Here is a 25,438-nt window from a genome sequence, read left to right as displayed (position 1 = left end):
CGTAACAATGTTAAGTCATTCCAAAATCTTTCAAGAACGGGTCATGAACCTACCGAGTTCCGTTCGGCAACGATCGTAACTTCTATGGCGACCAGTTTAAAATGAAGGCATGCTTACAAGCGTCGACTTTCAACAGCTGCTGTACCAAAGTCATTAATAAATCATTATCATTAAGTACATCTACAAATACTAACAATATCAGTTTCGAATCTAACTTTACTTTATGCTGCTATTTACGTATATTGTGACTTTGATGGTTACTGAAACATCTGGCTGCGCTCTTTAAAGCCTTGCTTTCAGTCATATTAGTTGATATTAAAGGCCTATCCGGGTCAGAATTTAAAGATTTCTTCAAAACAATGATAATATAAGAAAATACATATCGATGGTCTTAGATGAGATAACAACACCAAACATGTAAGTTTTCCTGCGTAGTAAATGATAACAGTGGAGATTCATTTCGCTATTTTTATCGTCTGGCGCAGCGATAATCAACTACCGCTCGGTATTTAGGACGACGACGGGAAACATAAAACGACCCGTGTTATGAAAATTAACATTTTATTTATATTAATTAAATTGTTCACAACATGGTGATAAGTGTAATATTAACGGTAATTGATAGATTTTGCAACTCTACAAAATTATCAATCTCCTTTTTCAATCCCAACAGCTGTATGTCGCCAAAAACTGTTCTTAGGTTTGCTTTTTTCATTATTTTGTGAACACAATTCACGTTCTCTTTATCCGAAAAATATGACGTTACGCTAGCAAACACATGACGTCATAATCAATACTTACCTGGAAGGACAGATTACTCTGTAATATGCAAATACAGAATACTAAGAAGGTGGTGCGAGGTAATCTTACCGAATTTAGTCGTGTGAACTCCTTTACTAATGAGTATATAGACTTAATTATTAACACAACACGTAGCAGTGCACCCTTTCCAATATGCAATATATTAAAGAAAATTTCTTTAAAATATGGTTGATCTTGAAATATAAAATAATCTAACTCTCTTGTAAATTATTCCATGATTCATAGCAATCGATGTGGTATCCTATGTGTCACCTGCTGGTTCTTTATAAGTACATTCATTGGTGAAACTATCTAGCTAAATATAGAGCATAGAAAAACTACGATACATGTTTGTCATAGATGACTGCTTCAACAAATAGTTAAACAACCAGCAAACAGTTACTGATTAAGTTGGTCGTGTGGACCTAGTCTGTGTAGAAACAATCACCCGGCTAGGTTATGCATAACACACGAGAGAACGTCAGTGATGGTCAAGAGGAGAGTGTCTCCATCGTTACAGCCCCCAAGAGGTGTGGTCAGTTAGCGAGCCACGCCCTAGTCTTGGCTGTGTGTGGTGGAGTGGTGTTGGGGTTCGGACTCGGGTTTTTACTCCGTCATGTGGAGATTTCGGAGGACGCGCTCATGTGGACAGGTAACTGTTTTCTTTATAAATATAAATACATTCAATCTCGTGTTAGTAATAGACATTTCCACCAACTGAGCGGATGTGAGAATGAGCTGTGAATGTGAACTTTGACGGGGGTCGTCTCAAAACGTTATATGTTATTCTTATGCTTTTAAAACTATATAATGTAATTGTATTGAAATATATGAGCGCGCTTAGCTCAGTCGTTAAGACAGTCGTTCCGTTCTATTGACGGGAAAAATAAAATTCTTTTTATTCTTGGAAAAAAAAGACAGCCGTTCCGTGACACCAGGGTCACTTGTTCGCCGCACGTCTTGTGGAGATGAAAGAATTTTATTTTTTATATTATGCTCATTACAATATGAATATAAAACAGATAATCGATTTATTTTATTTAATTTAATTTAATTTATTTATGTAAAAGGACAACGCACAATTTGCACTTGTCACACTACAATGTACATATAAAATATGACTACAGTCGATAATACCAGTATGGGCACCTATTGTTGGTTAGAGATCTTGTGTTCAACATACAGTGATTATGTCAGTCAGGCAAGAGTTTAATAGAATAAAGTTGTCAAACACGAGGCTGTACACTGAGACCCGATATTTTTGTCATCATACACAAAAGGAGATGAACTATTCTTTTTCTCTTATCCTGTGCGCCACATCGTTGTCTCTTATGATATCGTGTAAGCAATGCAATAATGTGACCTGAATGAATCGTCGTCGTCGACGTCGTTGCGACGTCATTGAATTGGTGTCGTGACGTAACGCAACTGTTCCCGCGATGTCATGATATTTATATCGCAACGTCAAACAATTGTTTTTTTAAGTTATCCTAGTGCGAGATAGAAATATCGATAAAAATTGCGGATTTTTAAAAAACGAAACCATAAAATTTCACTTGCTTTCAAGCTTTTTCATCGCGCCATTATCACAGAAGCGTTGTCGTGCGTCAAAAGGGATGACAATGCACGCCGCGGTTACGTCGCATGAATTGTTGAGTTCACGTAATTGTCTAGTGCGTGTGAGTTGTCTTCCACACCCATGTGTAAGATAGAGTTTTATACTCCATCGGTTTACCCAGTAAAAAGACTTATTTAACTAGTTTTCATAAATAATTAGTTAGTATGTCTATGACTGTGTGTATTTCAAAATGATTAAGATTCTTGTTTGTCACCGTCCAACAAGTTTAACAAAGTTTTTGACGAAGTAGAATAGAAATATACAAGTTGATTTATTGATTATTCTTGGGATTTTTTAATTACGTATTTGTAGCTTTTATCATTTTGGGGGAAATTACGGGGGCAGAGAAAGGATCATCATCTACCTAGAGAGTGGGACAGGAGAAGATTCATTGATTCACACGACAGTCTAACCCTCGGCAAGCTTCGAGCTTGACAGTCAGGAATCTCCTCCTCGGGTAGAGATTTTTCTGTCCTTCCCTCAAGTTAGGGGGAAATCCTATTAATCTTTCCTTTATCAACCATGGTATATTCTTGTAAAGTATCGGAGAATAATAGAAGCTTACATGGATCTGTCAAGTGGACAGAGATATCTCAGTCCGAGTGAAAGATTTTTGCTGGTCAACCTGAGGCTTGCCTGAAGTATGATTTGATTTGTTACGTTAGTCGTGTACCAGTGTAAATGTGTGTGTATATATTTTTCTTTTCTTTTTCTTTAAATTCAATTTGTATTTCATCTACTGACTGTCGCACTTTGATTCATAAATCATGTTAGTAAACAAACTAATTAAATGACGGGTCCTACTACGCCACATACAGTGTATATGTTTAGTTATTACAATATTACGTTTTGCCTATTTGTAAATACATGTAAAACGGATTAGTTTTAACAACTGTAATGAGGTTGCGATAGCACACATATACATCAACCTTTATATCACGCGATTAGATTTTGAGACGACCCCCGTCAGAGTTCTCATCCACATCTCATTCTCACAATCGCTCAGTTGATGGAAGTAGCCTCATAGTGGTCCTAGTGATGTTGTCGATTTCCTTTCCGCTCTATCAATAGGTTAGAACATCCAATAATGACAATACTAGATGGACATATAACATATGTTATAATAACAGCTAAATTAGTATTGCTTATTTTTATTTACTTCATTACTTTGTAGTAGTTTATTAAATATTTGTTCTATATTCTAATTGGTAGTTCAAATAATCCATCGCTTTTTATACTTATTTAGCGTTCCATTTTTCAACATCTATGCAAAGCGTAAGTATATGTTAATGGTATCCATGTGTCATTCTGTATGTCATTATGTGATGGTCATCTTTGAGTTATGAATGACCATGGTCTTACCGTATGCCGTTACACAAAATCATCTTACCTGTAGATACAAAAGTCATATTAGATTACTATATTTTTCTCGATGATGGCATGCTACTCATACGATCACAATATTTGAATTTGATTGAACTTGAATAAGTTACAAATATAATTATATACTTATTGTCTTCAGTTGTTTGGTAAAGTGTGGAGCAAATCTCCACCACAAATAAAAGGAATATTTCACGATCTACGAAAATTGATCTCCGAGATAATTAATCAGTGATATAAATTTTTGAGATGTATTGTTTTCAAATTATTGCTCGCATATAAAATCACATATTTTCGTTCATATTCACTTTCGCTTATAGTTGACAATGAAAGCCAACTGATTAGTTGACATGTTGTATCAGTACTATACAGCACTATAACTGAACTCTTTATTTTGACCAAGTTTTACTTCCATGACATGGAGGCCGTATTATGACATGTGCCGATTTCTACTAAATGTTATTTACACTTGAGCGGAAAGGTGGACATAATGTTTATATTTATTGAATAATAAATTATGCTATTACAACTCAGTTCGTGTTAATTTTTCATTATTTATTGTTTTCTGTCCATACATACGAATTTGTCAACACTGTGTGAACACAGCTTTTTATGTTGATAATTCTATATTTTCATAATAAAAGAGTTATCTGTCCATGTGGGTAGGTATTGATTATGGACGTCAATTTTTTCAACCGAAACGTCATGTTTTTTGGAGAAAACGACGTGGATTTAGCTCGCAAAATAATGACGTCACAAGGGATATATATATTATACAAATATTTCATGAGTTACTGTGCTCTAGTTCATAATATTTAACCCGAGGTGATGGTAATCAACAAATGTTATATTGCACGAGGCCAAAGGCCGAGTGCAATATAACATTTGTTGATTACCATCACCGAGGGGTAAATATTATGAACTAGAGCACAGTAACCATGGAATATTTGTTTTATTACATAATCACCAGTTTTTCATTGAATATTTTTTTATAAAACGAATACGACAATCACTTAACAAAATCATCAACACCGTACCGTACGGAAAAAAAAACCCTTAATATCCTATTGAAGATTGACGTATAGCCCACGTACGTCACGTTGTAACTCCGGTTTGGATGTCTTTTTGTCTGTTTTCACATTATAAGACCTGCTTGCAGCCTTTTGATCTAATACATTCATCGTGTCCGTCCTTTACTCGGTACAGTAAACGTCTACATGAGGTGCTTGATTCGAGATCTATAAATCCAGCGCGAAATTGAGCGTGAACCTTTGTGACGTCATAATAACGTAACTCACTGTTACTCGCAATTCCTCGGAAGTTTTCTACAAAACTAAACAACAACAGCGATATGTTCCTAAAGCCGTGCAATGTAACATCTCGAACCGTGCAATATAACGTTTCCATGGAAGCGTGCAATATAACTTCGAACCGTGCAATATAACAAGGTTTTATTGAACGGTCGGTGTAATAGTTGAAAATATTATATTTCTTCATATATAGATTGGTATAAACAAATTATGTAATAATATGTAATAAAACAAATATCCCATGGGTTACTGTGCTCTAGTTCATAATATTTAACCCGAGGTGATGGTAATCAACAAATGTTAATATTGCACGAGGCCGAAGGCCGAGTGCAATATAATATTTGTTGATTACCACCACCGAGGGGTAAATATTATGAACTAGAGCACAGTAACCCATGGGATATTTGTTTTATTACATAATCACCAGTTTCTCAGTTGTATATTGTTAAGCGAATACGACAATCACTTAACAAAATCTCAACACCGTATCGTACGGAGAAGCTTCAAATCCAATTGAAGATTGACGTATAGCATACGAACAATGAACAGGTTCGAACGTTGAACAGAACGTTGAATCTCTGGTTTGGATATGTCTTATTGTCTTCTTTCACATTATTAGACCTGCATGCAGCCTTTTAATTCAACGCATTTGCCGTGTCCGTCCTATACTCGATAAACGACTACATGACGTGCTTGATTCGAGATTTATAACGTGAGCGTGAACCTTTGTGACGTCATAATAACGTAACTCACTGTTACGCGTGATTCCTCGGAAGTTTTCTACAAAACTATAGAACAACACCGAGGTGTTCCTAAAGCCGTGCAATATAACATTTCGAACCGTGCAATATAACGTTTCCATGGAAGCGTGCAATATAACTTCGAACTGTGCAATATAAAAAGGTTTTATTGAACGGTTGGGATAATAGTTGAAAATATAACATTTTCTCATATATAGATTGGTGTAAACAAATTATGTAATAAATAATAATGACTGATATATGGTTTGTTTGTTTGTTTGTTTGATTATTTTAACGTCCTATTAACAGCCAGGGTCATGTAAGGACGCACTCCCATGTATGCAGTGTGTAGCGTGTGTGAAGTGCGAGGTGCGTCTTTTGGGAGACTGCGGTATGTTCGTGTTGTGTCTTCTTGTATAGTGGAACTGTTTCCCTTTTTATAGTTTTATATCACTGCAGCATAACGCCCAACCTGCAGAGCCAGATAATGTGGTTCTAAAGTTTGTTTGTTTGTTTGTTTGATTAATTAACGTCCTATTAACAGCTATGGTCATGTAAGGACGGCCTCCCATGTATGCGGTGTGTTGCGTGTATGTTGTGCGAGGTGCGTGTTTTAGGAGACTGCGGTATATTCATGTAGTGTCTTCTTGTATAGTGGAACTGTTGCCCTTTTTATAGTGCTATATCACTGAAGCATGCCGCCGAAGACACCAAGCAACACACCCCACCCGGTCACATTATACTGACAACGGGCGAACCAGTCGTCCCACTCCCTGCATGCTGAGCGCCAAGCAGGAGCAGAAACTACCACTTTTATAGACTTTGGTGTGTCTCGGCCAGGGGACAGAACCCAGAGCCTTCCTCACAGGGGGTTCTAAAGTTTAAAGCTACTATAAATATTCTATTAAAGTTTCAATCTTTAAAAAAGTATGTTTTAAATGTGTTAATCTTTGATAAATCGTATCGGTATTTATACCAGTTTCTTTTTTTAAATAAAAAGATTGAATAAGGTCTGTAATATATTGATTACAAATTCTGATACTAATTATTTTAATTTTTAATTTTCAAAATTTATTTTAGAAGGAAGACCTATATAGGCAGTGCTTGATAACTAATCCTTCTGACTTTTATCAATAAAGTATTGTTTGTTTAAAATTGAAATTGATTTTTTAGTCCCTACATACACCTCCAAATATAGTAAACATGACAATGGCAACAGATTTTTATTTGAGTATAAAAGTTAAACAGTTTAAATATGGCGATGGTAACAGATTGTAACAAAATATAACAATAAACACCTGTTACCTAAGTACCTAAATTCAAAACCACACATTTAGATCTATTCTATATACTAGTATTTATTTCTGGTATCAATTCCCTGATTACTTATTAATTACCTAAGTAATGTCGAATCGAATAAGTAATCAGGATATCGAATAAATAATTATGACTAAGTTCGGAGTTCAAAGGTTAAATAGTACCTCCAAATGCTTAACAATACATTTATAATAATTTATTATGTTAATGAGTAAATTGGAATCAAATAAGTGTGAAATGATTAACTACCTAGACAGGATGTCTCCATGTAAAGTCGGGTAAATTCAGGTCAATTTCAGGTCAATTTCAGATGAAATTCTTCAGGTCAAATTTACCTAAAAATAGCCAAAAGGTCAATTCAGATCAAAACCTTGACTTGAAATGAAACGCATATGAAATTGGCCTGAAATTGAGGAAAAGGTTTCAGGTCAATTTCAGGTCATAGCAACCTCCTAATATAGAAAAACACGGCAATGATAACAGATTTTATTTTAATATAGAATACAGTACATAAACATGACGATGATTATACACTAGATAGATTGCAACAAAATATAATAAGTTAACCTCGTTGCTTCGCATCTATATTCTGGTTAACAATTCTTTTGTTATGTTCATGTGCTTACTGATGGAAACACTAAAACAAGTGCTACATGTGTGACGTTACATTTGTTGGGAATATAAATATAGATGCCACATTCAGCTTGTCGATAAAACTTATGACTAAATTATAAACGAGTGGAAATGTTTAAAGGGGTATTTATCTTATACAATATCATTATAACAAAGTTTTCGTATTATAATTCAATTAATTTAACCGAATTTCAGACACACTTGATGACATTCGAAATAACAGTTCCCAAATTCTCGTCCAAAATGCACATTTGCATACAATTTATATATTCATTACTTAAATCAATTACTTCATTACATATGAAATACCTGACTACTTATTCGATTCTCTAACTACTTATTCGATTCCCAATTACTAAACATTTTTTTTTTGGAATCGAGTAAGTATTTAAAGGTAAGATAGAACTTCAAAAGGCTTAAGAATACATTTAGAATCATTTATTATTAGTGATCTGGGAATCGAATAAGGAATTGTAGTACATAAAAATGATTTTGTTCGAAAAATGGTGGTATTTAAAAAATGATATCGAGTACGCGTGAGAAAGACATATTATACAGCTTGCTGAAAGAATTAGCTATTTTCACAGTTCTTATTTATGAAGAGGATCGTGTTGATTTTCAATAATAGCCTCATGTGAGTAAAGCAATATGATGTGTTCATATTGACAAAAAACTGAGCCACATATATGATAACGCCCTTGTGTGGATCTATGTAATGATTTACAATATCGGTCTATCCTACCTTCTATCAAACTATTCCGAATTTGCATATTGCAGAGTTATCTGCACTTGCGGGTAGGTATTGATTGTGACGTCATGTGTTTGCGAGCGTAACGTCATACGTTTCGGAGAAAACGGCGTGAATTGCGCTCACAAAATAATGACGTAACAATCGATACCTACCCGCAAGGGAGATAACTCTGTAATATGCAAAGACGGAATTCTAAGAGAACCAGTAAATTTACTTCAAGTTACTTACAAATGTTACAGGATTGCCAGGTGAAGTATTTATGAGGATGCTAAAAGTTGTCATCGTACCAGTCATCGTTTGCAGTATTATTCACGGTATGTACACCTATTTCATGAGTTGTCTTGGTTTTATTTAAAGTATTTTTAGTCTGATAAATCTACTAAATGGATACTTTTATACAATACCACACTATACCTTCTGCCAAAAATATTATATTATAAGACTCTTTCATATGTGGATATGAAGGAAAGGGATATTCTACCTGATGGTCACAAAATGTTGTTAAACCCGAGGCTTGCCGAAGGTTTTACAACATTTTTTGATCCCGAGGGTAGAATATCCCTATCGTTCATATCCACGTATGAAAGAGTATTTTTCTCTCATACCTCGACATATTATTGCAATTTTACTACTACAATGCCTTTTTCCGACATTTTAAAATAAATTCGAAAATAACACAACTGGAGTTTAATTCTCCATACATAAAAATTGCATGATATTTTCAACGCAAATTTCGTTGGTTGTATCTTTTTAAGTTAATCTACCTTTGTTTCTGGAAAAAAAGAAGTTAAAATTGCACCCAGAAAATAGTAATTTTGTTGACGCTGTTGCGTCACGTGGCTCGAATAAACTCCAGGCGAATTGAGTGTGTTTCTCAAGACCAGCCAATATTACACGTGTAGGTATGAGAGAAAAACGTATATTTCACAGTATCACGTGGAGTCCACCAGCATTCAACATACATGTATGTATATTTCAAAGTATCACGTGGTGTCCAGCAGCATTCAACAAACTGTAAAAATGTATATTTCACAGTATCACAGCATTCAACATGCTGTAAAATGTATATTTCACAGTAACACGTGGAGTCCAGTAGCATTCAAGACACTGTAAAAATGTATAATTCAGAGTATCATATGGAGTTCAGCAGCATTCAACATACTGTAAAAATGTATATTTCACGGTATCACGTGGAGTCCAGCAGCATTCAACATAGTGTAAAAATGTATATTTCACAGTATCACGTGGAGTCCAGCAGCATTCAACATACTGTAAAAATGTATATTTCACAGTATCACGTGGAGTCTAGCAGCATTCAACATGCTGTAAAATGTATATTTCACAGTATCACGTGGAGTCCAGTAGTATTCAAGACACTGTAAAAATGTATAATTCAGAGTATCATATGGAGTCCAGCAGCATTCAACATACTGTAAAAATGTATATTTCACGGTATCACGTGGAGTCCAGCAGCACTCAACATAGTGTAAAAATGTATATTTCACAGTATCACGTGGAGTCCAGCAGCATTCAACATACTGTAAAAATGTATATTTCACAGTATCACGTGGAGTCCAGCAGCATTCAACATGCTGTAAAATGTATATTTCACAGTATCACGTGGAGTCCAGTAGTATTCAAGACACTGTAAAAATGTATAATTCAGAGTATCATATGGAGTCCAGCAGCATTCAACATACTGTAAAAATGTATATTTCACGGTATCACGTGGAGTCCAGCAGCACTCAACTTAGTGTAAAAATGTATATTTCACAGTATCTCATGGAGTCCAGCAGCATTCAACATACATATATATGTATATTTCAAAGTATCACGTGGAGTCCATCAGCATTCAACAAACTGGAAAAATGTATATTTCACAGTATCACGTGGAGTCCTGCAGCATTCAACATACTGACTGTATCACTTGGATTCCAGCAGCATTCAACATACTGTAAAAATTTATATTTCACAGTACCACGTAGAGTCCAGCAGCATTCAACATGCTGTAAAAATGGATATTTTCGCGAGTTCTTAAATTAGGAATTTAGAAGCATAAAACGTTCACGCTGGTTTTATTTTAGATACACAGTTCATACATTCACAAAATATTACGCGCTGGGGAAATGTTCTTAATCAAGCGACCCTTGCGTAAATTTCCGATGGGAGAACTTATCGCTAGCTGGTCTAATTAGATAAACCATTATTACAATGCAAACTGAAGATGGAGATGTAATGCTTTGAGGAGACATTGATTTAGGTAGAGATCAGTTTTTGACTTTGTTCACAACTTCGATGGTAAAATCACTGAGATAAGAGTGGACCACTATTTAATAAATTTACAAATGATAATGTACTGGTTGAAAAGATGGCATAACAAAAATATTAAAATAGGAACTTACTCTTTATCATCTCAGTCTCCAAATAAGATATATAAATATAAATGTACGTATGAAGTAGCAACTACATGTAAGTCTATGCGTGGCGTCGGTGGAAGGAAAAAAATGTGGCTATTTTCACCAAAACTTTCTAAACGCGGAATCACATCTAATCTCAAATGACCGTGTGAACATGCCACTCTCGTTTAGACATTTTGAATGTTATATGAATGTTACTGTCGCAATGTTGGTTTAGGTTATTTTAGTTTACGTCTTTTAATAGCCAATTTCATTAGAGTAGCCAGGTATAAGAGGTGAAGAAAAGCCAACGCTACCTATGAAAACACAACGTAATATTAAATTCTCATTTGAAAATCACATATGTATGCTAGGCGTCGTCCATGAATCAGAAGACGCTTACATTTCTGGAACACCTTGACCGATTCTCTAATTGTTTTCTGTTCGTACCAATACTGTTTATTAAGTTTACTATTACAATTAATTCAATCCTAGGTACCGCTACCATGGATCCCCGCTCTCATGGCCGAATCAGTCTATTATCTCTGGGCTTTGTACTGTTGGCGAATTCTGTCGGCTCACTGACCGGTATCGTATGTTACTACATCGTACGACCAGGTACGTATAGTACTATTGTAGCCTCTGATAATGATTTCAATTTCAATCATATACATACTATAGATTGATGATTTAACTTCATATGTTACACTCATTTTTAATAGTTAAAAGTTTGGGGTTATTTTTTTCCATAAACGGAATGAATTGCACGTCGAGTATAATGACGTCATACATGAAGACCGTTTTATCGGATTTCTTTAAAAGCGGCACAGTCATTGACCAAACCATTGGCTAAGATATCAATGCTCCTCAAACCAACTTATTTTTTTGTAAAACTTAATAAAAATACTCATACTAATGTATAATTAGTACCTTACTAAGTTATTCAAATTAAATTATAAGGATTATTCTCAATATCTTATGAGTTTAAGAAGTCATAGACAAAAAAACGAACGAACATTCTGTATTTATAGATACGAATGTCCTTCGGAATCCATTTTTGTCTATGACTAAATAAACCCAAAAGATATTGAGAATAATCCTTAGATAAAAATCAATTTTAGGTGAGGGTATGGCAGTCAGTGACGAAGGTCAGTATGACACGATCAGTACATCGATACAGACTCACGACATGTTTGCCGATCTTATTAGGTGAGACTGATTATCTAAAAGGAGGGGAAGGTAATGTTATTTTTCAAGCTCTACCAGTAAACTTTGCTCTATGAAAATGTTTCTTGAAATATTGAATACGTTTAAAAATGATGTAATTATGTGATACCTGGTATCATTTTCAGAATATCCAGGTAAGTAAATGATAAGTATTGATATAAATATTTGGTAACATACCGGTACCCCAAGATACAAACGCAGAACTTAACGATATATTGACTTCTTTTGTTTATATTATTAAACGTTTGCATTACAATCATATAATGAATTATCTTATGCTCACATGTTTCAGTCCTTTTAGGTATGCGGGAATTCAATAACAATTATTGATAAATAAATGTTAATAATTAAAATGATGCATTTTAAATTCTGCTTTTATGACGTTTATCGATTACGTTTCGTTTCCACGTGTCTTTTTATCCCCCGCTTTCTCCGAAACGGGAATATTAATTTGGGTTCGTCCGTCTGTCTGTCTGTCCGTCTGTCTGTAACACTTCGTTTCCGTGCAATAACTTTAACAAATGTAAACCGATTTTCTTCAAATTTGTTGACAAGATTAATTGCCTTAAGGGCTCGACCAACTTCGATCGCGACTGTCGATGGACCTTATTTAGCGGAGTTATGGCCCTTTGAATTACTAAAAACGTCATTTTCTTCCATTGCCGTGCAATAAGTGTAATAAATGTAAACCGATTTTCTTCAAACTTGGTGACAAGGTCAAATGCCTTAAGGGCTCGGCCAGGGTCGATCGAGACTGTCGATGGACCTTATTTAGCGGAGTTATGGCCCTTTGAATTACTAAAAACGTCATTTTTTGCCATTTCCGTGCAATAAGTATAACAAATGTAAATCGATTTTCTTCAAACTTAGTAACAAGGTTAAATGCTTTAAGGACTCGGCCAAGTTAGATCGCGACTTTCAACGGACCTTATTAAGCGGAATTATGGCCCTTTTCTTAAATAAAAAAAAAGTCAGTTTCAGTCAAACTTGGTTACAAGGTTAAATGCCTTAAGTGCCTGGCCAGGTTCGATGAACTCTTTCAGTTGATGTTATTTATCAGAGTTATCTCTGATATTGATATTAAAACTTATATTGTTAAAACTTGGTAAAAAAGTTAAATGCCTTTAGGGCTTAGCCAAGTTCGATCGCCACTTTTGGCAGATCTTTATTAGCAGAGTTATGGCCCTTTTATTTAATAAAAAAAAGTAGTCATTTTCTGCCACTTCCGTAAAATAACTGTAATAAATATCAACAGATGTTCTTCAAACTTGGTAACAAAGTTAAATGTCTTACTTCCGAATAAGATCTCAGTTTATTTTTTCATGTTCCAACCAAGGTCAAACCTAACCTCAATAATATTTACCTACAATATGTCCTGAAAGCGGGGATGGAAATTCCGCGAATTTGCTTGTTTTTATTAGAATCACAACATCTGTTGCCGTATTAAAGGTAAATGTGTCGTAACTGGGCAAACAAGTGTCATGTTATCATTTTCAGCTCTTATCTGTACATGTAAAATTAAAACATAAGCATTGTAATTATAGTAATGTTGTTATTTTTGGTTGCGAACAACATAATAAAAGCTCTTCTTGATTCGTGAGCATGAAAATTACGGCACATATAACTTTAAGTAAATAATGCTACATGTAGTTTTTTGTTTGATTATGCTTTAAATTAATTAAAATGTTGGCTAATATGAATAAACTGTAATTTCATTTTTCCTTACTTTATTAATCAATTATTTTAGTTTTTATTGCAGCTGTTGCTATCAATACAGTGTATATAAAGGTATATTTAATTTGTTTTGCGTATGTAACAGGATCCAGGATTTAGAACTCGGGACCTCTGGATTACTTGTCTTAGGCTCAACCGATCGAACTATAGAGAACTTTTCTCTAGCCGAGCGGTATACTGCGGCTAGTATTGACCAGGGTTACACGTATATTTCTAAATTCAACATATTTTTGTTTACATAAACCTGAAATTTATGTTCTATATTACAGAAATATCGTACCAGACAATATACTGACTGTTTGCTTCCAGAAGGTAAGCGATATACGTGATACATGTATCGATATAATGTATCTTGTGCCCCTTTCATATGTCTAAATTGGCTAGTGTATAATATAGCAGTTTATAAGGAGTCATAAATTGACTGCAGCATTTAAGTCTTAAAGATGAACATTGATTGTACATGAATTGTCAAAGTATCTCCTTAACATTATATGATTATATAAAGTAAACAATGGTAGATAGGAAAGTGTTCACAATGGTAGGAATGTTATCCATGAACGGTCAACATTTGTTCACACGTTTCATTTGGCGAAAATCATGCAGATTCGTAGCAAAAGGATTCAAAATCATAAGTTTAACCATTTTGCGCGCCATGCTCACAATGTCATTATAACAGTTATATACATTGGTATCAAAACACATTGCACAAGGTATAGCGTTTAACAGATTAAAACCATCCGGGTAACATAGAATGTTGTAATCATGTAAATCAGACTTAATCCATGTTGTTATTTTGCTGGATTGAACAGACACAGACGAGATATGACGTCAAGACAGAATTAAACTCGACCAACACTAGATTGGCCCGGACTGTTGGTACTGCAGCTGGCACCAATGTACTCGGTAAGTAGGTGATCACACTCACTAAGGAAGAGAATAGGTTATGGTTGAGGTCATCCTCGATACTCCAGGGGTCCCGATCACTTACGATCTCTACACCCCTGGACTATCTCATAATGAAATTGAAGGCATCTCAGCGGAAAACATTTGACCAATCACAGGCTAGCAAAGATTTTCTTTGAAGACTACAGAGAGAGCGACGCCTAACATCAAAGTCACACTGTCAACCACAGTGTACCGTTATGACTTAATTACCTGTTCTATTCTGTTGCCTCCAGTCTCACTATGAGATAGTCGAGGGGTGTAGTGATCGTAAGTGATCGGAACCCCTGGAGTATCAAGGATGGGTTGAGGTACATGGGCTTTATAAAACGATCTCGATCGCCAGCTGTCAAATAAACCGCCCGGGTTCCGCACGTGACTTTGAAATTTGTATTGTGTATGCTACGACATTCGCTCCGACATCGATAGGCACATGTGCGTTTACGAACACGAGGCGATCAGTTAATCATCAAAGAACCATAAACACAAAATTGCAATTTACCAAGAATGTTTTTTATTGAAAATATTAAATTGCAATAAAATAATACATAACGTTCCTAAGCAAAATGGTGTCTTCAATTATTAAATATTGTCTTATTGAACTGAGAGCACTTAATTATTTTATTTCGAAAATAAAACTTATATGAATGGCACAATTTGGTCAATGCTTCAACATGAAAATTAAATGGAAATTCCACAGAGTAAAAAGCTGGTAAAAAACTGTTGTATATAACTGAAATATAAATTCTTAACGTCACTCTAGTCATGTACTTTAGTATGCTTTGAGTTTTATGTTTGTAAATTGGAGAGCTGTCTAGCTTGTAAATTATGTCATTGTAAGTGCATGTTGGAGGTCGCTCTGTAAATCGTTGTACTTACTCAGATAATAACTACGACTTGACTTGAGATCGCTTAAGTTTCTGAGGATTATATTACCTCCCATCTCTCCTTAGCTTACAGCTTAGGATCGCCTAAGCTTGGGGATCGCCCCAGCTATCGAAGTGTCCGCCTAAGCCTGGGGATCGCCCCAGCTTCTCTACCTAACTTAGGATCGCCTAAGCTTGGGGATCGCCCCAGCTATCTAAGTGTCCGCCTAAGCCTGGGGATCGCTCCAGCTATCTAAGTGTCCGCCTAAGCCTGGGGATCGCCCAAGCTATCTAAGTGTCCGCCTAAGCCTGGGGATCCCCCCAGCTATCTAAGTGTCCGCCTCAGCCTGGGGATCGCCCCAGCTTCTCTACCTAACTTAGGGTCGCCTAGGTTACATCTATCTTATCTTATTAATTGATTAATTAGTATATATGTTTTGCCGGTTTAAATAATTTTGTTATGTAGTACTGTTAGTTGTAACAGAGCAGTCCAAGTATGCAAAACCTTAATATAATTCAGTTATTTTACTGGGTTATTTTTTTTCTTCTAAAATATTCTAGTTGTGTTGTGTTTAAACCGGCATTTTGTATAACTGCAAGTGAAACACAGTCAAATGAGGACGGAACGGATAATTTCACAATAAAAATAGTTCGGAATTTCACTTGTTCACTTTTCAACTGAGTACCTCACATCCTGGATTTTCATGAGCTACGATCACTTAGGATCTCTACACCCCTGGAACATCACATTGCGAAACTGAAGGCAGTTCAGAAGGAAAAACAACACCAAATCACAGACCTGCAGAGACTTCATTTGAAGACGCCCACGCAGCTTTACCCTCAGCTTTGCTATGACATAGTACAGGGATGTAGAGATGGTAAGTGATCGTAACACCTGGAAATCGAGAATGGGTACCTCCAAATCTTATAACTTGTACACTTAAAACACCAATCCGTTACACTTAAAAACTCAACATTTTGATGTGATATGCATTATAGAAATTGTGCCAGCTTCCAGTTTCTATCGGGAAATCATTTTATTTGACAAAATAATTTTCAGCGCTTTCTTTTTTTTAAAAAAATGGGAGTAACATAAAACTTAAGTTCCTATTTTATTTCTAAAGACGCCATAAAATCCCCTTTGAAGCATTTTAAATTCCTATTTCCAGCGTTGATATTAAATACATATGTTATCAAGAGAAAGATGAAAAAGTCATAATGCCAAACAACAAAAAGATGTTCTGATGAACAAACCGAAAGGGCCTTTTAATGCTATAATTACGAAAAATAACATATAAAATATAAATATAGAACAATGTTTCATACTAATCGGTCATGCGTGTTTGTACAATTTACGAACGAAATCCCAACATTTATATCAGGCAAAGAGTTTTATACTGGATAAAATCATAAAACATATCTCGGTGAGACGCTGAAAATATTAGCTTTAAGTTAATACTACACGTATCGGACTCCTTAAACAATAAAATGTTAATTGTCATAACGCGTGCCGCCTTATGTGGCCCGACGTCGTCCAAATTACCACACAGTATATTGGTGACTATCACTGAGCCAGAAGGCAACGCAGCGAAATGAACCTTTGTTGTCAACAAAGAATTACAATAGGAATCCTGCATTTGTTTGGTGTTTTAACTTCATTTTAGGCCATTGATATAGGTATTCGGACGCTTATATATTGTGTTCGAAAACGTAGTGGTTCTTTAAAATATCATGTTGTTTTCACAGGTGTTTTGTTTCTATCAACCGTCATTGGAATGGCCGTCAGTAAAATGGACGAGAAAGGCAGGATTATTGTTGACCTGTTTGAAGCATTGTCATCTGCATTTATCAAAATCCTCACTTGGTTTATGTGGTAAGTAGTAGGTGATAATACTAAAACATATTGTAAAACCTTTTGAAAACATTTCCTTTGGCAACATCATGATACCATTGATAGAGTTTACTCTTCCGGAACACATGTTCCGTTGCCCTTGTTCACTTACATGACTCTCAGAACTTTTGCGTACATTCACCCTTGTTAATATGGGGTTTTCGAGATCCCAAAGCGACAAAGCGGTTAAAGTACGATTTACCGTCGATTAGTCCCAACTTCCAGTGATTATGACGTCATCTTTGGGTAAATTGTACTTTTCCCACCTCGAAACCACCGTATTGCACGTATGTTTATTAACATCGGTATGTGTTATATTCCAGGTCGACACCTGTAGGCGTTGCCAGTCTGATAGCAGTATCTGTGGCCAGGGTGGCTGATATAGAGGACACGTTTAGTAGTCTTGGTCTACTAGTGGTCGCCTTCTTTACTGGCATTCTTTTCCAACAGCTAATCTTATTCCCTGTCCTTTTATTTATATTATTCAGAATGAATCCTTTATACTTCTATTTTAAAGCAGCGAAGGCTTGGATGGCTGTATTCGGTCCACCTAGTTCGTAAGCACTCCTTTGAAATAATATCTTTTTATTGCTATTTTTATTTCGGTTATTGTCCAATATAGTCGATTTCTTGTGATAGCAGAAACGATTATTTACTGGTCATGACCACCATATAAAAGCATACTGATGATAAAATCCGTTGTTGTATTATGTACATACATTGTAAAATAATTGAAACTGTATATTCATTAGTGTGTGTCTATTTTGATACCTCTTACATCCTTTGGTCACACTTCCAGTGTAGCCTACATCACGGGTATCCCTTCCTGGTGAAAAGTATACTTGTTTAAAGGGACATGAACCTAAACAAAACATGTAAATTTGAGTAAAATACACATTTAAGACGTGTCAGATACTTTACTAAGTAATATATACCAGTCATTGTGCAAATGTATCAAATTAAATGATTATAATGGAAATTCCATCTTTCTGTATTTTGAACCGCCCAGGTCGAATTTTGTAAAGATATATAGTAGTGTTGAACTTTAGTGACCTCCCACAATACACTGCATATGTAAACAAAATGGTGGGTCAAAAACGTGCGTGAAGCGAACACAAACAAAGGAGAAGGTACGGTAAGACTCGAATATGGCCCCAAAATTAATTCTCCGGTAAAGAACAACATATTTTGCCATATAACTGTTGAATACATTTGCTAACACATTACATCCCGAAAATATCCCGCATGTGCCAACTATGTTCACTATGACGTCACCAACATGCAGTTTCCCGCCATTTTTTAACAAAAATCCTTGAAAAATCATACTTTTTGAGTGGTTTTCTCTAAAAATGGATGTGGCCGCCTTCGTGGAGCAGAAAGAGATGTTCACACGTTGTGTAACGTGTATTTACGCATATCCATGCAAAATGTAAAGTTGCTCCAAGGTGGCGGCCAAATCCATTTCAAGCCTTTTCTAACCTAAAGATGATGAATTTCTAGAAAAATTTGGCGAGAAGAGGAAAATCATCAATCTGATGACGTCATAGGTGGAGCACATCATGTACATGGTTATAAAAAGTTATGTTTTGATGAATGGCAAGTATGAGAGTATTTATTGATGTGAAATTGATGTGGATCAGAGTTAATATTTTTCGGCCTGAAAAATTAAGGCCAAATACTGGTCCTATCATATCTACTCCTTTCGATAGAAAACAGTGTACGTCAAGAGTCAGTAACGTGCGCGATTGGGAAAGTAGGTAAATATAAATGGATCACTGAAATGCAAGAGACGGGAGCTACTCCCCACTTTATACTTGCTTGATGTACATGTGTGCAGTAAGTCAGGAACCTCCCTTCGCGGTGCCCTGTCGAATGAAAAGTCTCGTTTGACTTTTGACTTATCATTCTTACGCTAAATACAAATTGTTTTATAACAAATATGGCTTAAACTTCATTTGTCAACCATCGCAAATTAGAAAATAATTAGATAACCAATCATTGTAATAAAATGTTCAATAAACATCTGAAAACCATAACTAAGCATACAGAACAAATTATTTAAGGTTCATGTCCCTTTAATGCAAAGCATTTGTAAACGAATAAAAAAAACAATTGCAATATATGGATGTTGTTCCAGAGCCATTGGAATTCCAGAAATTTTACGAATTTGCGAGGAAGATTTCCACGTGGATAAGAGAGTGTCGAGATTTACGGTTCCGTTTGGTGCCGCTGAGTGTCGGATTGGCAGTGCCCACTTTGTAATCCTGTCTGTGCTCTTCCTGGCCGCAGCACAAGGCGTTAGTCTGAACCTTCTTCAAGTGATCATTGTTTGGTTAGTAGCATGTTTTGTTTAGGTTCAATGTTATACATGATCGTTTTATCAAAATTGCCTGAGATTAGTCTCTGAAACCTTGACGGGTAGTAGACCCGCACTCTGATCTACCAGAGTTACTCCCCTTAGTTTACACTCTGGCAGTATTAAATACGTTTAATAATACATTTAAATTTCAATCGACAAGTTAATAGGTAGTGGGGTTTTAGTCCAAAGAATTTTGTCACGGTATGCGATTAGGTTTCCTTAACAATATGATTAAAAAGAATTTAATTTATCTCACCTTATTTTTAATCCTTAATTGATAAATATTTATCACCAGTTATTACGGGGCCGCGGTGGCCTAGTGGTTAAGATGTCCCAACATATTACCACAAGCCCTCCACCTCTACATCGTGAGTTCAAATCCCATGGTTGGCAGCTGCAAGGTACTGACCGCTGGTCGGTATTTTTTCTCCGGGTACTCCGACTTTCCTCCATCAAGAAACATTGCACGTCCTTAAATGACCGTAGCTGTTAATAGGACGTTAAACTAATTAATAATGATAATAAGCACCAGGTATAATTTAAGCTTCGGTTTTAGACGCTTCCTAATACTAACGTTACAATATAATGATCAAAGTGACTGCAACGAAAAAGATTTCAGGCTTTTCCTTGAAGCTGAAACCTGTTAATATGTCTTTACCTTTTTGAAGGATCCTTTGTTCATTGTCGTCCTTGGCTCTTCCCGCTGTTCCAAGCTCCTCCCTCGTCGTTATCCTCATCCTGCTGACGTCGATCGATGTGGATGGTGACGCTATGGGTATTCTCCTTACGTTGGAGTGGTTCACGTAAGTTCACTTTTTTATACAAAAAGAACGAAAATATCTGTCGTCATATACTGACATACATTGATGTGACACACTTTCTAAATATTGAACGGTACTCACTGATTGATATTGTAGGGACGCTATAATCAATGTAAACTACAAAGTTGATTTAGAGTTAAAGATACAATACTATTTAATGCGCACAAAAAACAGTCGTGAAATGATTACCCGTCGCCAGCGATATATCTATGACGTCATGAACAGTTCATTTTCACACAAAAAAAGCAAATCAGTGTATGCATTGAGCTCAGTAGCTTCGACCATATTCTTTAAAATGGAGACTTAAATATATATACTTAAATATTCTTTAAGAATAAATAAACACAAAAAGTCAGAGATAACAAAAAAGCGTTTTAAGCATGCGCACTGCATGATTCTCATACTTTGTCACAACCGTCAGAAATTAGTATTAAAAGATGATAATGGGTAAAGCAAAATGCCATGGCCGTACTGCCATTAATAATAATCGTATATATGATTATAAAATTGTTGTTGAATGCATGGACACGAAACTTTTTTAGCTTACATAAATGATTCAGTGAAATCGTCAATACATATTCCAAAGCTGTCGTTGCTCAGACCGAATAAATTATCTCGCATCCGATGTGTTTAATAGAATTACCAAAATTCATGTGCAAAATACTGAGAACTTATGTGACAAAGATGTATAGTAGCAATAGCCCTAATTTGATATGTCAAACCTGCCTTAGCGACCACCTCTGTAACTTTATCCGGGTCCAAATGGTCAATTTTAGCAAGTTTTCCCTGTGTATTAAGACCACATGGCTATAACGACAATTTGTTTCTTGGTCCCTTCAGTGGTCTTTATGAGCAGGTATGAGTATATATGAATATTTCAGACAAATGATATTGAATAAGGCTGTAGTATATTGAAGTGTAAATAGGAAAAAATCATATTATGAAGATAGTGAACTTATATATGTTTTACAACGTGTTTCAGGGACAGGTTACGAACAACCAGCAATGCCATGGCCAGCACTATTTGTACAATGACAGTCGACAAGTTTTGTAAAGGAAAACTAGAAATTGATATTCCCAGTACGGAAAAGGCGACGGAAGTAGATGGCGTGGACAGTGATGGCGACTATCTGGACAAGGAAGACTCTAATTCTATTTTATTAAAGATTCATTAAATAATCACGTTTGCCATTTGAATTAATAAATTATTTTTCTTGCTATCATAAATTCAAACACATTCAAGTATCATTAAACTGTGACCATGATTTGATTAGTGTGATTATTTGAATTTGCCTCCGGCAATCGCATTAAAATCATTTTTTGCTTCTTTTAAGAAGGTTTTTAACAAGTCGGAAAAAAGACAGTTTTATTGATACCACGCACCCTTTTCAATGTCTTTTATATAACTGTAGTCGTCAATTTCTATGCAATCTATAGAATTATGTAATTCAAACAACACTTAACAGCATAAACATTTACACCAACTAACGTTTATATACAGAAATACTCTGAAAAAATACAACTGTAACACCAATGATCGTATTGCTGAGCAACAGAATTACTACAGAAAGCAAGAACAAAAACACTGTCTGTACTTCGACAACATTTTACGTGCAATTAATAAACAATTAAAGGATTGTTAGATGGCATTTATTGGAGATATAAATGCAATGTGGGTGGCAGATAGGTAGAATAGCGCCCGTTAGGCGATACGAATATTTATCTGCCACCCAGATTGCTTTCATATCTCCAATAAATGCAATCTAACAATCCTTTAATTTTTATATTTACATTTGATTTTCTAGTTCAAAGTATATCATAATTTAAATGCAAGTGAACATTTGAATTTCCCGCTTCAGCCATTTAACCTCAACAGTCAAGTTCAACGTGATAAAAAATAGTGCCTATTAAAAATTGAAAAGATAACAAAATTTCAATGTTTTTCAATAGCTATTCAGATTACTTTCAATTATCCAGACATTTTAAAGATTTTTTTTCATAACCAAACTGGGTCATTCAACTACAATGTCAATTTTCCCGCGCGGACTAACATGGTATTAGTAAACAAGACTCAGATCCATTTATGTAGATATTACTACACCAAGTCTAGGCTGCATTTATTGGCTCATAATGCAGATCACGATTATCATTAGAGTTATGGGAGTCGCTGTGGCAAAATGTAAATATATAGATTTATGTACATACAAAATGATAAGCTAACAGAATTGCAAATGTCAGCAATGACACCATCGCTTATTAAACACATTCACACAAAATCAAATGTGCTAGGAGGATTACCACATGATTTGCAATAGGAACGGCTTCCAAGACAAATGATAGGTGTAGGTCACTCATCTGCCATGTATCCTTCACTTAATTTAGAGATTTCCCACAGGGGGTGTCTGTCCAGCTTAGTATGTATGCTAGCAAATATGTGTAGACTGTCTTTAGCAGCCAATGATTCCCTGAATTTCTAGCGCTCTACCTCGCAAGTTTGTAGTATACGTTTCATGAACTGTTTCCGTCGTCTCTTTGAGAGAATGTCGTCGTCAGGGTTGTTTAATCCAAAGAAAATCTCGATATTGTAATTTTTCATAATATTATGCACACCCGGTATAAATCCCAAGGAATTTCTGTTGTGTGCCGTATATGTTTTCAGTCTGACATCAAATAATTGTTTCCATAGCAAGAAGTCCTCCCCTGTATAAAGCTTATTCCAGAAGAAGAGTTTGTACTGTTGAATTTCTGCATTTATCTCCATTTTTGTGAACTCCTATCGAAATAAAGCTGTTCAATTTTCTTCTATTTTTGTTAGTCGACTCCTGCATAGCGAGGTCGATTTTGAGGTTTTCGTTAAAAGTAATGCCCGCGTATATTTTTTTTATCTTTCCATAGGAAGTTGTTCTTCACCAAGTGATACTTTGCATTTTCCTAAGTCGACTCTTCTTCTCTCTGTAAGAAATAATACAGATGTTCCACTGATGTCTTTCGTGATGGTCACTCCTTTCCTGTTGATATCGAGGTTGCCAGTGTGCCATTGATATGTCCAGATTCGTCTTTTACCTTGAATATCAATTCCAATTAAGTTTTCCAAGAAAAAATTACTAAGTCAATGACATCTCTTTGTGAGAAAGGCGTAACGTGTACAGCATTGATGTCATTCACTCAGATTGATTCTTGATTTCCTTCTATTTCTTCTCTAACCTTGGTTCAGTTTCATGAACATTCCTTAACTTTAAGGAATCATTTAACTTAAAATTATCCTTAGGATAGCATAACGGATTTTGAGGAAGGCCCCTTAACTTGAGATTTTTCTTTGAAATTATGTACTGCTTTCCTATGGACAATTTTAAGTTAAGGAATGTTCATGAAACCTGGCCCTGGACGACAGCATGGACATTTGTAAGTCCATGTAACATTACAATAGTATCTTCTTTTCTTGGAGAGGCCATCTGTGCCTAAGATTTCTGTAGGTGGATATATTGAGTTCTTCACTTTTCTTTTGGTCAAACTCTTTAATTCTATTGGAAATCATTTCGTTGTCTTCATCCTTTAGACCATCAACTGTATCACTCTTTAGACCTGTAACAGCATTTATATGGTATATTACTATAAGACTCTTTCATATGTGGTTATGGAGGACAGGGATATTCTACCCCAAGGTCAAAAATTGTTAAACTTGAGGCTTGCCGAGGGTTTTACAACATTTTGTGATCCTGATGGTAGAATATCCCATCCTTCATATCCCAATCTGATTAAAACCATATCTTGATTCTCACGCCGTTCCGGTAAACCTCCTCTCTGTTATATCAATACAACAAAGAGGAGGTTTACCTAACCGGCGTGAAATCAAGATATGATTTTAATCAGATTGTTCATATCCACGTATGAAAGAGTATTGTTCTCTCATACCTCGACGTTTTATTGCAATTTTACTACTATAATTTTTTACCATTTTTAAATAAATTCGAAAAAACGCGACTTCAAGACAATTCTCCATATATGAAAAATGTGTGATATTTTCAACACAACTCTGTTGTTTGTATCGTTTAAAGTAAATTCATCATAGTTTCTGCAAAAAAAATGCTGTATCTAGAAAATAGTAATTTTGTTGACGCTGTGATGTCCTGAAGCTTTATAACATGGGTCACAGTCATTCAATACAGCCTCATGCAGCATGAGTGTATTATCCTAGACCAGTCAGTATTACACGTGTAGGTATGTTTTCTGCATTCTTCATTTTACTATTTTTCTTTTTAAAAGCGTTGAAAGTTTCTTTGCACAACCGGCAGATTAAGTCAGTTCATCAGAATAGAAGACTTCGTGCATTCACTTCAATGTGCTCAGTAACACAAAATTTAATTCAGTAGCACACGTTAAGCCATGGCGTCAACCCTATTCCCCTCGCCCAGTATCTGCTCAATGCAATGTTGTATGCCGTCTTTGCATATTACAGAGTTAGCTCCGTTGCGGGTAGGTATCGATTGTTACGTCATTATTTTGTGAACGCAATTCACGTCGTTTTCTCCGAAACAATCTCACAATCAATACCTTCCCGCAAGTGCAGATAACTCTGTAATATGCAAATTCGGAATACATGTAATACCATTCTGATCATTTAATTCTTAAATGTCGGTGTTCAAGGTTTCAAT

The 25,438-nt window shown here is 35.5% G+C and overlaps 1 protein-coding gene across 2 annotated transcripts; it reads left to right on the top strand.

Moving 5' to 3' along the window:
- The first annotated feature begins 1,007 nt into the window (after nt 1-1,007).
- On the top strand, nt 1,008-22,045 carry LOC138329552 (excitatory amino acid transporter 3-like). Of its 2 annotated transcripts, XM_069276626.1 has the most exons (11): nt 1,015-1,453; nt 8,790-8,864; nt 11,442-11,564; nt 12,068-12,155; nt 14,177-14,219; nt 14,717-14,810; nt 17,462-17,588; nt 17,930-18,163; nt 19,744-19,938; nt 20,634-20,768; nt 21,769-22,045. In XM_069276626.1, exons 1-11 carry the CDS (start codon nt 1,261-1,263, stop codon nt 21,959-21,961), a joined length of 1,500 nt encoding a protein of 499 aa, XP_069132727.1. In that variant the 5' UTR covers nt 1,015-1,260; the 3' UTR covers nt 21,962-22,045. The 2 variants fall into 2 exon arrangements, with proteins under 2 accessions (XP_069132728.1, XP_069132727.1); XM_069276627.1 differs by lacking the exon at nt 8,790-8,864 and having other exon boundaries at nt 1,008-1,453.
- Nucleotides 22,046-25,438: the final 3,393 nt, after the last annotated feature.

The sequence above is a fragment of the Argopecten irradians genome, chromosome 8 (genome assembly GCF_041381155.1).
Source record: "Argopecten irradians isolate NY chromosome 8, Ai_NY, whole genome shotgun sequence".
Lineage (NCBI taxonomy): Eukaryota > Metazoa > Mollusca > Bivalvia > Pectinida > Pectinidae > Argopecten > Argopecten irradians.
The sequence above is the reverse complement of the archived record's forward strand: the minus strand, read 5'-3'. Positions and strand labels throughout refer to the sequence as shown.